The sequence below is a fragment of the Littorina saxatilis genome, linkage group LG5 (assembly GCF_037325665.1).
Source record: "Littorina saxatilis isolate snail1 linkage group LG5, US_GU_Lsax_2.0, whole genome shotgun sequence".
Classification (NCBI taxonomy): Eukaryota; Metazoa; Mollusca; class Gastropoda; order Littorinimorpha; family Littorinidae; genus Littorina; species Littorina saxatilis.
Genome location: NC_090249.1, coordinates 55735074 through 55750588, shown reverse-complemented (window position 1 = coordinate 55750588; position 15515 = coordinate 55735074). Strand labels below are relative to the sequence as shown.

Here is a 15515-nt window from a genome sequence, read left to right as displayed (position 1 = left end):
AACGAATAAGACGGTGGAGTTTCAAATTGTAAACGTGTTTGTTATTCCAAATTGCATGATATGTTAACCCAAAGTATCAAAAGTTGTGAAGCAGAACTTGTGTGATATTGCAACTATATGATGTGCAATCTTCTCCAACTCATACGCACCTTATAACCACATCTCCCCTAAAGTGCTCACCGCGACGCCCATTTGACACTTCTTTTTTTCTTCCAAACGTTTTACTACATTGTATCGATCTACAACAACTGTGGTAGGAATCGTGTTTACAATGATGATACTAATTGGAATTAAGGACGCAAAAGCACGCATAAACCCCAACCGGCCTCCCCCCGTCTCCCATCAAACAAATAAAACAAACAAAAACTAAACAATCAACTAAACAAAGAAACGGTGAAATCAAAATAAATGTTTGTGACAACTCGATTCAGCAGTATCACTGAATGTAGTCTGTACAATTGCTGTAATAATCACAAACTGATGTTGTGAGAGAGTGAACACAGCAGTCAACTGCATGAAGGAAATTGCATCGAAACGTGTATACTGAAATATCCAGCACAGGTAAGTAAACAGGTGCAAGTAATTAAAACGTAATCATCTGCAAATCAAAACGAATATGACAAGTCAATAAGAAAAAAGAGTCAGCAGTATTGTGAGTAAGTGTGACAAAAACGTTGACGTTGTGTTCCAACACGGAAACCATAATACATTGTGTTGGATTTTTTTCTTCTGGAACTTCTTCAAGTTCTTGTATGTTTCCACATCCAAAACACGCGAGGTTGAAGTTAGACTGCTGCAAAATACACACATATATATATATAAACAGGTGCAAGTAATTAAAACGTAATCATCTGCAAATCAAAACGAATATGACAATGTATATATGTTCATAAATAAGAATTCATGAATAGTTCCTGGACGGATTAACATAGAGCTGCATAAAGTATCACAGAAAGAAAGTACAGATGTTTTGGTAAAACGTGTAAAAACACACACAAAAAAAAACTCAGATCAAACAGCAGTGGGTTGTGAGTGGTCTAGATTATGAGTAATGCCTTCCGAAGTGTATCGAGATTATTCAGGCTACTTTGATTACATGTGTAACAAACGTTTTCCTCAGTCATTTTACACTCCGGAGAATTCCTGGATACGGTGGTACCTCTCTTTAACGACTTTTGGAATATATCCAAGATTCAGTCGTTATACTGAGGGATCGTAATATAGAGTTTGGGTTTGTTACATCGTGTCGGGGTCTTTCAATGATCCGGAATGCCATGATCACATTTTGCACTGTGATCATGTTCTTCTTTCTAATTCCGTGCTAATTCTGTTCACAGGCCTTCATATCACCCCCCCCCTTTTTTTGTGGGGGGGAGCCTCCCTAGCCAACCCCTCATCACAGCACCAGTTTGCCGATTTAAAACTGTACGATTTTTAATCCGTGTTTTTATACAAAGTTACAATTCAGCAGTAGCGATACTGACACATTATTTTTTCTGCAATCAAATATAGGTATTGCTAATAACGAATAACTGTTTTTACATTTAGTCAAGTTTTGACTAAATGTTTTAACATAGAGGAGGAATCGAGACGAGGGTCGTGGTGTATGTGTGTCTGTCTGTCTGTCTGTCTGTGTGTGTGACGGTGTGTGTGTGTGTGTGTGTGTGTGTGTGTGTGTGTGTGTGTGTGTGTGTCTGTGTGTGTGTGTAGAGCGATTCAGAGTAAACTACTGGACCGATCTTTATGACATTTTACATGAGAGTTTCTGGGTATGATATCCCCAGACGTTTTTTTCATTTTTTCGATAAATGTCTTTGATGACGTCATATCCGGCTTTTTGTAAAAGTTGAGGCGGCACTGTCACACCCTCATTTTTTAATCAAATTGATTGAAATTTTTGTAAAGCAATCTTCGACAAAGGCCGGACTTCGGTATTGCATTTCAGCTTGGTGGCTTAAACATTAATTAATGACTTTGGTCATTAAAAATCTAAAAATTTTAATAATTTTTTTTTATATAAAACGATCCAAATTTACGTTCATCTTATTCTACATCATGTTCTGATTCCCAAAACATATAAATATGTTATACTTGGATTAAAAACAATCTCTGAAAATTAAAAATATAAAAATTATGATCAAAATGAAATTTCCAAAATCGATTTAAAAACAATTTTATCTTATTCCTTGTCGGTTCCTGATTCCAAAAACATATAGATATGATATGTTTGGATTAAAAACACGCTCAGAAAGTTAAAACGAAGAGAGGCACAGAAAAGCGTGTTATGCAGCACAGCGAAACCACTACCGCGCTAAACAGGCTCGTCAGTTTCACTCCGTTTTGCACAAGCGGCGGACTACGGTCATTGTGAAAAAATGCAGTGCGTTCAGTTTCATTCTGTGAGTTCCACAGCTTGACTAAATGTAGTAATTTCGCCTTACGGGACTTGTTTACTTTATCCAGGGACCTATATTATAGGTCTATGCTTTATCCGACCGTTTGGTCTTCGTCGAGCAAAAAGACAAAGAGTTTTTTTTAACTGAAAATAATTCAAGTACAACTATCACGTAATAATAATGCAATCTACAACCCAAGCAGAGTGTGCAATCTACCATTTGATTATTCTTTGCATAATAGACGATTTTCGGAAATAACTCCGTCGGGTTTATATGGGTTGTGAAAGAGTGAACACCCTTGCTTGTCCTCTGACAAGTAACCAAAGAAACAGTGTTTGAAGTAACTTCACACGTGCTACTGTCCACGTGTTTCCGGCACACCCCTCGTTACTGCGATTGGCCCCTCCATTGGTTCTCAAAGTAAACGGCAAGGGCATTCACTCTTTCACAACCCATACAAACCCGAGTTGTCTATCATGCTATGCTCTTCCAACACACAAACAAATTGGACAGGAAAAACCAAGAAGACAAGAATGATTTCCCACAATGCTATCACACATGGCTAGTAGATTAATTCTACACGATCTGTGAACAGTGCATACATAAATTATTTTCAGTTTGTTTGTTCGTTCATGGGTTGAAACTCCCACGGCTTTTACGTGTATGATCGTTTTTACCCCGCCATTTAGGCAGCCATACGCCGCTTTCGGAGGAAGCATGCTGGGTATTTTCGTGTTTCTATAACCCACCGAACTCTGACATGGATTACAGGATCTTTTTCGTGCGCACTTGGTCTTGTGCTTGAGTGTACACACGGGGGTGTTCGGACACCGAGGAGAGTCTGGACACAAAGTTGACTCTGAGAAATAAATCTCTCGCCGAACGTGGAGACGAACTCACGCTGACAGCGGCCAACTGGATACAAATCCAGCGCGCTACCGACTGAGCTACATCCCCGCTCTATTATTTTCAGTGATATTGACCTCAAAAGTTGTAAACTTCTGGACGGAAATGTGACGTGGAAATAATATTCCAAAGTGATTAACCGTGAGTGGCATCGATGGGCTTTACGACACTGAGCCGGTTTTGTGGCCTGAGGTCAATAGTGGCCCAATTCAGCTTACATCAATTTATTTATTACGGAATCAAAAAACAAGATTGGTGGGTGATTGGAACGTGTATTATTAATTTACATATGGCCACTAGTTCCCAATTCCAGTGGGGGAGCTTGTTTATTTTATCTTGTCAGCGAGCCGCGCGGTGATAAATCCCAGCCGCGTAAACATTGCAGCCAAGGCAAGAAGAAGGGGGAAACTCGGGGACTTTTTCTACATTTATGAAGGGTTAGGGGGAAGCAGACGACAAAATGTACGCCATCTTGTTATTCAGTTGCCAGGTTGGAAACCTAAAAGTTTGGACTCGATTTGCTTGTTATTTCATTATATTGATATGTACAATTATTCATATTGCAAAATATAACATACTACAATCCCTTCAAGCTAAAAATGTAGTGTAAAACCGAAGGAACTTGTACTACAGCACTACAAACACAAATTCAGTATAGTTAGAGAGTATTTTACCTGCGTTTGGATTATGATGTTGTTGTTGCAACATTTAAAGTGTGTTCGATGTTTCTGACGGAATCATTAGCGTTTGAAAACAAAAAAGCCTCGGTTTACCAAACCTTTGAGAAAAATGGCTTAGAAAACAAGGATAGTGTATTTTTTGCAAATTTACTGAGACTATTTCTTTACGACAACGACCGGTATCGGACATTCGCTTTGAGGCAAACAAATTCACTCGTTGCCGCCAACTTCATGCATGGCTTTCCACCCTCCTCAGCCAAGCTGGTGTGCATAGGCACACGCAACACACACCACTTCGTAACACACTTCGCGGCTGTATAAAAGTGCATATATTTGCCTGGAGATAATGAATTACCAAACATCACAAAAAACAAGTTTAGAAACGCTGCTAGCATGAGCAGGTTCTAGAGGGTTAACAGTTTTAAGTTCTGCAGTAGTAAGTCGCCAAACAAAGAGTTTTAAGCTGGGGGGGGGGGGGGGATGTTACACTGGTACGAAACCTGTGAGTGTATGAGTAAAGACGAGCGCACAGACAACATAATATTAATGAATTCGATTTTATTTCAATTAAAAAAAAGTCTTAAGATCAGGGGCCTGTTAGATTTTAACCCATCTTGTTTCTGCCAAGGCCTAGTGTAACATAAACGCAGCGCGCCGACGGTCGGTGGGGGGGGGGGGGGGGGGGGGTGGAGGCTTGCCGCTATCGGGTTGTCCAAGACGCATGCCGCGAAAAGATTCCAGGCCCCGATAAGAGTAACAGACCACTTTGTTTATAATAGTGAATTTGGCTCCTCAAGAAGAAGTTATCGCCATATGTTGTCAATAATAAACGTTCCAATGACCTACCAATCTTGTTTTTGGGTTCTGAATTTTGGAACGTTGGCAGTCCATCTGTTTTGGGATTTTATACAGGGTGTACCACAAAAAGAGGGACAAAAAGAAACTGTAATAGTTTCTACAAATACAAGAATTTTCGCAAGATTTTTTTCACCAGATGTGGACAACATCTCAAATTTTTATTATACCAAAGCATTTCGAAATCGAAGAACATTTGGTTGCTCTTGTCAGTAATTGATGACATGTTTAATCCAGGCCCCGCGCTGCTGGATGACGTGGGCCACAAAAAGAGGGACAAAATCAAACTCTCATATTTTCTAAGAAAATAATTGTTTCTTTCTGATTTTCAGGTGATATATCCAGAAGACCTGTAAGTTTTATCTGACAGAAGAATGGACCCCTACGATCACTTTTCCGTCGAAGAGAGGACCAAGATTGTGGAACTGTAGTCGCCTACTCTGGTTCAAAGACAGTTTCGACGCGAACACCCTGGAAAGAAAATACCACATCGTCATACTATCACACGCTTGGTTGATAAGTTCAGAAACACTGGTAGTGTGGTTACCAACAACAAAGGACATTCTGGTCAGAAAGAAACAATTATTTTCTTAGAAAATATGAGAGTTTGATTTTGTCCCTCTTTTTGTGGCCCACCCTGATATTACGGAATTACAGGAATGTAGGCTACGTGTTGCATGTCTGCGTTTATAGTACTAAAACACGTTTGAACTGTTTCCACGCATGAATTCTTTCAGACTCTTTACGGTTATCCTGTTTATATAGAAATCACATTTCATCTAACTCCATTTTTAACGTTTTTGAGAGTTATAAATAGTTATACAGAAACGGACCTGCAGGTCAGGCCTACATAAAATACATACAGAGAACGTCACAAATCAAATTTACATTTCTGTAGAGCATCAGGAAATCCACAATGGAATGATCCACGAGTTTCCATCGTCACCGATGAGTAAAGTAGAAAGTGACCTTTTCTTAAAGTCAAGGTCACATGGCAACATAATACGCCAGTCAGCTGTTTTGATGCTGGTTTGCATCTGTACCACCAAGAGTTTAACTTGCCCAACATCACACTAGCATATAAATGACTTTGTAGAATGTTAAGTGATGTGTTCACGAGTCCGCATGTCTGCTCCATACACACAAGCCAAGGTCAAGGTCAAGGTCACACAACTACAAAAAGCTGCTCTTTAGACTGAGAAGACTTCGAGACGCATACCTTATCAACTCTCTGACAACTGTAGTTTTTTGTCATTGCGTACATCACGAAGAAATCCGAGCTTATTCACTTTGATCCACGTGCATAGATACACCGTCATTTGTACAAAATATACCGTTTTCCTTGCTTCACGCGAAAATGATTAACCCAAAACGTCGACCATTGCTACTGCTGAAGAGGACATAGTCCTTTTTTTGCGTGCGAACATAATTATGCTGACCGTCTTGCTCACGTCGAAGAACCTATCTCATCCTGTTCACCACTGGCATGTGCATCGACCGGTTTCTTTGCCGTGGACCAAGGACTACTACTAGTCCTTGCCGTGGACTTAAACAAAGTGTTCGTACAGTCTCAAGACTCAAGACTGAAAGAATTTACTGTCCTTTTAAAAACAAGGAACATTGCCTTAAATCTGTCCGTATGACCCACCTCACGAAAACAACCATCTGTTCACAAAGGCCAGTTCGAAGTACCCCACAAGTTTTGTCTTCTTTCACCTTACCACAGCGACCACCTCTCTCTAACAACCACTTTTGGTCAGTACATTGAGTGATCGTTACAGACAGGTTCAACTGTTCTTTCTGCATCAACCTGCTGCTGATAGTTCGTACGACAGACGATTTCAAGAAACAGTGCAAGAAAACACATCATCTTTCCTATATAATGCGCATTTCCATAACGACTACCTCTCTATAAGGGCCACTTCTGCAAGGTCCCTCGGATAGTCGTTACAGACAAGTTCGACTGTTCTGTGCAATGAAGCGTCGTTCAAGTTCCAACGTGGATCTAGGGAGCAGCACGCCGTACGCCGGGTTTAACCGGTCCCCCGTTGGTGGCAGCTTTTCCTGCAGGTCCTCCGTTTGCAGCGGGTCTGGCAGGCTGTTTACCGCCTGCACCGGCTGGTACCGCCGGTCTTGGAGTTGGACCGGCTGCAGGGTTTGCATTTGGACCAGTTTGTGCTGCACCCCTTGCATTTGGACCGGCTGGAGGGGCTGCAGGTTTCACAGCTGGACCGGGTGGACCAGTAGGCTTTGTGGGACCGCCTTGAGGTCTGTTCAGGGCAGGTTTGGATCCGCTGTTGGGAGCTGGCCTCGGCGCTGCTGGTCCGTTGTTTGGACCCGGCCTTGATGCTGGTCCGTTGTTTGGACCAGGCCTTGATGCTTGGCCGTTGTTTAGACCAGGTCTAGGAGCTGGCTCTTTGCTCGGGCTTGTGTTAGGAGCAGGTCTGGCGGCGGGTGGTCCGCTGTTAGGTCCCGGTCTAGCCCCTGGTCTGCCAGGTCTGGTTGAAGGGTGGGTTGAGCTGGCTGGATGAGCAGCAGGCTTTTCGGGTGAGGGTGGTCCGGTTGGCTGCTGTTGCCTCAGTGGGTGTGGGGACGAAGGAGCGACGCTTGGAGACTTGGGTGGAGACCGCTGCTGCTCGGCGAACACATTACCGGCCTCCTCGGCACCAGGGGCGTGTTCGCTAACGGTGATGTGAGGCAGGGGGGTGGGCGGGGTCTGGGGCCGGTTCTGGAGGGGCGGTGGAGTGTTGTGGGTGCTCCAGTGGTCGCGCGCTCTCCCCACGATCCGCTGGCGGGACTCCATGATGAGGCGGTGCTTGGGGACGTTGGCGTTGTTGATGAGGGCCATCAAGGGGTCAGAGCCCTCCTGCTGACGACCCATCACCTTCTCCAGGATCTGGTTCTCACTTCTGGCCGCTGCTGCGGGCACCCTGCTGCCGCTGGGGTCGCTGGCGTGCCTAGCAAGGGGGGTGTTACCAGCGCTACTGGCTCCTCCCACCCCCATGGCTTGGCCGCCTGACAGAGACCTCTCCCTTGAAACGCTCCGCCCCTTCTGTCTGGGCCATGTGGCAGACAGCTCCTCGTTCTCCACGTGCAGGAAGGCCGTGGGTGGCATGCGTCGCTGGTCGTCATCGTCGTCGTCGTACGGAGCAGATGGCATGAGCGGCGTGGTCGGGGGCAGGGGCGGGATAGGTCTACCGTTGATCTCTGAGATGACGTGGACCTCCGCCTGAATCTGCTGGCTGTGGCCCGAGTTGCGCCGCTTGCCTTGAGCCTTCTTCTGCTGGCGGCGGCGAGACTTGTGCTCCCTGGCCCTGGCGGCGTGCTCCTTCTCCTCGCGGTCCGCGCGCTGCATGGGCTCCACGATCTCGCGGATCTCCTTGGCGGCCTCCCGCACTGTGCCCACCAGCTCGCGCAGGCTGCTCAGGTCAAGGTCAAGGTCATCGTCGTCCTCACTCGTGGTCAGGCTGCCCTTGGACCTCGCGCCCACTCTGCTGCCCGGCCTGTCCTTGCTGACCCCGCCCTGAGCCCGACTGCCGGGTCGTTCCTGACTGCGGGAGCCCGCGGCTCGGCTGCCCGGTCTGCTGGGGGTTCGGTCGTTGCTCTGCGAGCGACTCCTCGGTCGCTCGTTGCTGGCCGAGCGACTGCCGGGTCTAGAGGATGAGGCCAGGGCGGTGAGGTTGGTGTCGTTCTGAGCCTGCAGCGCCTTCAGCTCTCGCCCGAACTGCTGGATGGATGACAGGTTCGAATCCCGCAGAGCCGCAGGGGTGACCTCAGCCATCTCGATTTCCTCTCCGGCCTTGTAAGGCTTGTTCTTGGGACCTCCTCCTCCTCCTCCTCCCCCAGCCTTGTTACTGACGTTATTGTTGTTGTTTAGGTTCCTGGTGTTGTTGTTCAGCTTATTGCCGTTCAGTTTGGCTCCCCCGGGGACGCTCTTGGTGCGGCCGCGAATTTGGTCAGCCAGACCGGCGTTGCCGCTGACCGCAGCATAGTCCAGGGCGGTGAAGTCACTGTCGTCCTTGGCCTGCAGGTTGAGACGGACGTGGCCGGAACGGGCGAACTCCATCAGCGTGCTGACTGACGAGCGCTGACCGAGGGCGGCTGACAGCATCAGGGGCGTCACGCCCGACACGTCGCCTTGGTTCGCGTCTGTCCCCTTCTGAAAAACAATCATAATGATAATGATAGTAGTTGTAGTGGTTGTAGTAGTTGTAGTGGTAGTAGTAGTCGCAGTAGTAGTAGTAGCAGCAGTAGTGGTTGCGGTGGTAGTGGTACTAGTAGTAGGCCTAGTAGTAATAGTAGTAGTAGTAGTAGTAGTAGTAGTAGTAGTGGTGGTGGTGGTGGTAGTAGTAGTTGTAGTAGTAGTAGTAGTAGTAGTAGTAGTAGTAATAGTAGAAGTAGTAGTATTAGTGATAACAACAACAACAACACAACAACAACAACACATTTCAATGAAGTGGTCGGTTGATCAATCAAGCAAACGTGTCCAGTAAAAAACGAAGGAATTATAGATTTATACTAGTATTACATCACACTCACGCACGCACGCAGAGAGAGAGAGAGAGAGAGAGAGAGAGAGAGAGAGAGAGAGAGAGAGAGAGAGAGAGAGAGAGAGAGAGGGTGGGGCAGAGAGAGAGAGAGAAAGAGACAGCATGAGGAACACTTAATCCTTTCTCTGTTCTGTTTCAGTTTCGCTTTGCCCCGGTTTCGCATTTACGTTTTGTGTTCTTTTTCTTGTCTTTTATGTTTCTCCGAAAGAAGCAACCAAAGGCGATTTGTGTTTCATTCCTCTTAGCGAGAACACATGTATCATAATAACTGTGTCAGTGCCAACAGGCTTTGATTTTTGTTTCCTTCTCACATTCGTCTTCGAGACGCAGGTGCCGAACGCATTCCCAAAAGGATATTTTCAAACAATAATACGGAAGTCGGCAATGGCAGGGGCATTTGAGAAGTGGCTTGACAACATGACAAGAGAGAGAGAGAGAGAGAGAGAGAGAGAGAGAGAGAGAGAGACAGAGAGACAGAGACAGAGACAGAGACAGAGACAGAGAGAGAGAGAGACCTGAACTGAACTGATCTTTATTTTGCAAGGATGAAGATTGAAGGCTGGGCTTTTTCTTACAATCTGTCATTAGGACGAACACGCACGCACGCACACACATCAACACTATCAATTTATACTAAAACAGAAACACTAAAAGAAGTAAAAAATAAAATACAAACACCAATAAACACATGTTACAGATGATGATGATGATGATGATGATGATGATGATGATGATGATGATGATGATGATGATGATGATGCAGTCATTAGCAACATTAAGTACATAGTATGGAAAGAAAATACACATAAAAGCAAGGCAGAGAGAGAGAGAGAGAGAGAGAGGGAGAGAGAGAGAGAGAGAGAGAGAGAGAGAGAGAGAGAGAGAGAGGGAGAGGGAGAGAGAGAGAGAGAGAGAGAGAGAGAGAGAGTCACAACAATCATGGTTAATAAAGCATAACGCAAACACTAACACAATGAAAGCACTTCCTGGACGATACATGTCAACGTTAAATTACTTTGGAAAAAAAAAAAAAAAAAAAAAAGAGAGCGATAAAGAGAAAGAGGGAGGGAGAGAGAGATAGAGAGAGCTTGGTTGACATTCTGTTCTCTGTGTATGGTCCTCAAGAGTTAAGTATAAATCGGTTTGAAGACAAACTAACTTTTATTGACACAAAGTTGGCACAATTAGTCATCAGTTGCCAACAAACAAACAAACAAATAAGCAAACAAATTACTAGTTGCGCTTGGAAAGCGTTATAAAGCTTCAGAAACGGCAGGATTCAGGTCTAATCTTATAACTCTGCCATCCTTTATTCCACTCATTTTAAAATCGATAATCAATCTAATATGTCGGAACAATCCGACAAAAACACAGTGCAATTTTAGAGTTGAAAAAACCCTGTCTTTTGTTATCTGCAGTCTTTCTCGTTTATAGAATTTCATACACGCAATCAAAACTCCATTATGCAGCCCCCGACTTCAAAAAGCAACGTAAATGCCAAGAGCTCTTTAAAATCTTCCAGAACTTCAATCAGTCCTACTCACCTCAGATACAGAAAAGAAGAAAAAATCCAATCAATACAACAATGATTTCACGGTGCTGCGCTCTTGCCTTGGAGTGAAACAATCGACTTTGAAATTCGTGGACTTGACACAAGATCTTCTTCAACAAAAGAAGAGCAGAAAAACAGCGAAGGAGGACGCAGACGACACTCTTCCAAACCAAGATGGTGGCGATAGAGCAAGTTACGTGTAAGCAGCGAGGGTCCTGCTTGGCTGGTGGTGGTGGCACTGACTCGGATTGTATTGGTTTCTGTCGGACGTGCGGTACTGGGAGGGAAAAGTCGATGATGCTTATTGTCTGATGGTTGCCTCCGGTCGATACCTGTCTACGTCACTGTGTCTGTTTCGCTGGCGTCACACTCACAGCCACTACTCTCGGTTCTATTCCTGTCCCAAAGGTGTTAATTCCACTAATAACCCACCTTGGTCTTTTAAAATGAGATCAAGTGGATTATTTCTTGACACTTCTACAGCAAGTTGACCGAATAGGCGTTGTGATGGTTGACTGAGTGTTTTTACATTTAGTCAAGTTTTGACTAAATGTTTTAACATAGAGGGGGAAGCGAGACGAGGGTCGTGGTGTCTGTGTGTGTGTCTGTGTGTATGTGTAGAGCGATTCAGAGAAAACTACTGGACCGATCTTCATGAAACTTTACATGAGAGTTCCTGAGTATGATATCCGGACGTTTTTTTTCTTTTTTTGCATTTAATGTCTTTAATGACGTCATATCCGGCTTTTTGTAAAAGTTGAGGCCGCACTGTCACGCCCTCATTTTTCGATCAAATGGGTTGAAATTTTGATCAAGCAATCTTAGACGAAGGCCGGACTTTGGTATTGCATTTCAGCTTGGAGGCTTAAAAATAATTAATAAGTTTGGTAATTACATTTTTTAAAATTGTAATTAAAAAAATAACAAGAAGCGCTCCAAAAACAATTTCATTTTATTCTTCATCATTTTCTGATTCCAAAAACATATAACTATATCATATTTGGATTACAAACCAGCTCTGAAAATTAAATATATGAAAATTATGATTAAAATTAAATTTCCCGACTCGATTAAAAAAATTTCTTCTTATTTCTTGTCGGTTCCTGATTCCAAAAACATATAGATATGTGGCCGTGGTGACACGGGGGTGGGACATGGATACCGTCTCTGGGACTGCACAAACAGTTGACCCGTGACCTACCCGGGCCGGATTCTAATCCGCGACCTTAAGTCACGCAAAACTGTTTCAAACCATACTGAGAGAGAGAGAGAGAGAGAGAGAGAGAGAGAGAGAGAGAGAGAGAGAGAGAGAGAGAGAGAGAGAGACAGACAGACAGAGAGAAAGAGAGAGAGAGAGAGAGAGAGAGGGAGAGCGTGGTGACACGGGGGTGGGACATGGATACCGTTTCTGGGTCTGCACAAACAGTTGACCCGTGTCCAATCCGCGACCTTAAGTCACGCAAAACCATACTGAGAGAGAGAGAGAGAGAGAGAGAGAGAGAGAGAGAGAGAGAGAGAGAGAGAGAGAGAGAGAGAGAGAGAGAGAGAGAGAGAGAGAGAGAGAGAGAGAGGTCAGCAACAGAGAGAGGAAGATAAAAAAATAATAATAAAGTTCTGTGTCAGTCTGTTTTGCGTATGCGTATGTGTGTGTGTGTGCAGACTTGTGCAACAGAAACACCAACACAAGGAAATCAGTGATGCAAATCAAACATTTAGTTAGAAAAAGATCACTCGTATGAACCATGCATCACTTTATGAAAGTAGTGGTACTAATACACATTTGTCTTACAATAACAAGTTTTACAAAAAGGAATAATTATGCACATTTATATTTTCTATTTATACAGCAGAACAAAAATAACTCTTCACGATCACTTTGATCTCAATGTCAAGTCTATCTGAAACAAAAACAAACAAACAACAAAAAAATAAAAAAAAAGATAACAATAAAAAAAATAATCAAATTTTTTTTAAATAAGAAAAAAATAATTTAATTTTAATTAAAAAACAAATTAACTTAAAGAGAGAGCGAGAACGGAGTGCAGAAGAAAAAAGTGAAAGCTGCATGCTCGGATGAAAATAATAAACAAAAAAATGTTCGAGCCATGCGGAGTTTTCTACGCCTTCTCACATGAGCGCCCAAAGCAATTGAGCTATCGTGAGCTCGTCGAAATCTAGCCTCTATTAGAGTATATAAAAACCCTTTCACGCATTCAGACCGCCGTGGGACGATGTTTCAACCCCCAGACATGCGCGTTGACGTACACATTCACTTTCAGTTGAAAACGTCTTTGACAACAACTGAAACAAATTAAAAAAATATGTTATCTGACTAGTGTACACGCCCATGCTTTGTAAAAGCTTCCATGCTTCGTGTATAAAGGTTTTAGGTCTCACTTAGCACATTTCTTCGACATCAAGTGTTAGGTTCAAACGCGCGTCCTCATGCGAAATCTATAATCAGCCGCTTTACAGGTAATTTTTTTTCCTGGCCGGGCGCAAAAAGCGTGTAAAGCTAATATCTTCCGTTTGCCTACCGTTAGGAACTTACTTTTTTGCACACACCCTTCCAAGCTACTCACCAAAGTGAGTACCAGAGATACAGTCGAAACTCTTGAAGATACAAATAAACAAACAACCAGAGCGAATCGTAAATAGCCTATTAAATTTTATGCTTTGCATAAAGGCGGCTATAACGAGAAGAGGCTCGACGACGACTATACGACGACGCTGCTGTCGATATTGATGATGATGACGACGATGACAACAACAACAACGACGTAGACTAAAAAAAAAAGTAAGGGACAAGTTGATGATCATTATCAGTGTTCCGGATGTGTCTCACAGTGTGAAGATCGATACGAGTCCACGTCACTGTCAGGTAGACTGACGTCACCGCCAGCACTGTTATTTCTATGAGCGAGTTTTAGCGTCAACTAAGGTGACTCGAGTCGAACCGGAGGTCGCAAAAACTCGGTCCGGTACGACTGGAGTGACGTCACCGGTTAACCAACTTTCAACCTTGCTTCCTGCGTAGGGTCTCTCCAGTTCCAAGATGGCTGCCAAGGCGAGGTGAGAAACTTCTGCAAATATTTTTTGACAAAGTTACGGATTGTGAGAAGACATTTGTTGTAAATCACTTAGCCTTTCAAAAATTAAGGATACTGGGTTGGATACTGTCTTGGTTTTAATGCATTTTATTTTAGCAGTGATGTTTATTTTGGGAAGAAATGAGGTCAACAGGAGTTTGGGTGCGATTTCGGCTCAAATGTACTTTAGCGCCCTGAACTTTTACCCGGCTGTTTTGCGCTCGATTTTCACGCTCACTTCTTCATTGACGTTCGAATCGATAGTTCGATGTTTTGGCATTACATTCACATCAACAATAAAACAGTACTGCTTGTTCATCATCGTCGTCCATCAACTCTCCACAACAGTAAATCCGTAACGCGCTTGTCGCCATCTTGTTGCAAGGGACGCGACTGGACACAACCCAAAAGCGTTTCCGCGAAGAAAAAAACCAGACATGCGCAGTGACCCTACCGTAGCTCAACCCTGTTCCTCGCGAAAACTCGCTCAGTATCTGTCTCAACGCTATTCAGCTATGCAATATTTTTTGATCTTCCGAAATAGATAAAGTGGATTATTTTCCGGAAATGTTCAAAGCGAACCGATCGAACACGCTTTGTAGCACGTTCCGGTTGATTTCCGGAGCTATACAGGTAGTGATATTTGATCTTCAGCACTGAAGCATATTGGATGATGTCCGTCGACTGCTAACTAGACAGTTGTGCCACAGCAGAACAGAAGTGGTGGGTGGGAGGAGGTGAGGACACGTGGAACCGAGAAGACTCGACGATGATGATGATGATGATGATGATGATGATGATGATGATGATGATGATGATGATGATGATGATGATGACGACGACGACGACGATGGCGACGACGACTAATACGATGATGACGACGACGACGATGACGACGACTAGACGACTTTTACGACGACGATGATAAAAAACAATGTTATTTTTGTTGAAAGGAGTAGCCAGCAGGATCAAAGGAAGGCAAAGGAACACAAAATACAATGCAAAAGTAACTGAGATCTATGCATAGGAAGTCTTTCAGCACACAAAAAAACCCATACGTATTTGATGAAACGAGTGATTTCATCTTCAAAAATGTCACCTTCATTTTCAAAATACTTTGTTATGTTAAACAGAGTCAAAAGTAGGCTTTTTTTCCAATCCAACATGGTTCGGAATGTGCTACGATGATTGAGTAACCTGCGCTATGTTTTTGGTTTTCTGCATTCTGGACTCTAACGCTGAGAGAAAAAAATAATGTTTTTAAGGCTTGTGTTACAACATCTAGTGTGGCATTCTACTCAGTCGCCAGCTCCTAATATTTGTTTTTGAGGGATTGTTTTGTCTTTCATAACGAGAGGGGGAAAGTTGTTGGCAAGAAGTGATGCATCTAGGTTGTGTCTTGTATTCTGTGTTTGTCTCTGTCTGTCTGTGATTGATTGTGTGTGAGTGTGTGTGTGTGTGTGTGTGTTTGTGTGTGTGTGTGTGTG

At 43.7% G+C, this 15515-nt stretch overlaps 1 protein-coding gene across 1 annotated transcript in view; it reads right to left on the bottom strand.

Annotated features, from left to right (window-relative positions):
- Positions 1–4824: 4824 nt before the first annotated feature.
- The window catches only part of LOC138967812 (uncharacterized), a 37242-nt gene continuing 26551 nt past the window's right edge, over positions 4825–15515 (bottom strand). Inside the window, exon 4 of the mRNA XM_070340469.1 lies at positions 4825–8996. Within this exon, the coding sequence (XP_070196570.1) occupies positions 6843–8996 (2154 nt within the window). The 3' untranslated portion in view covers positions 4825–6842. The remainder of the gene's footprint in view (positions 8997–15515) is intronic.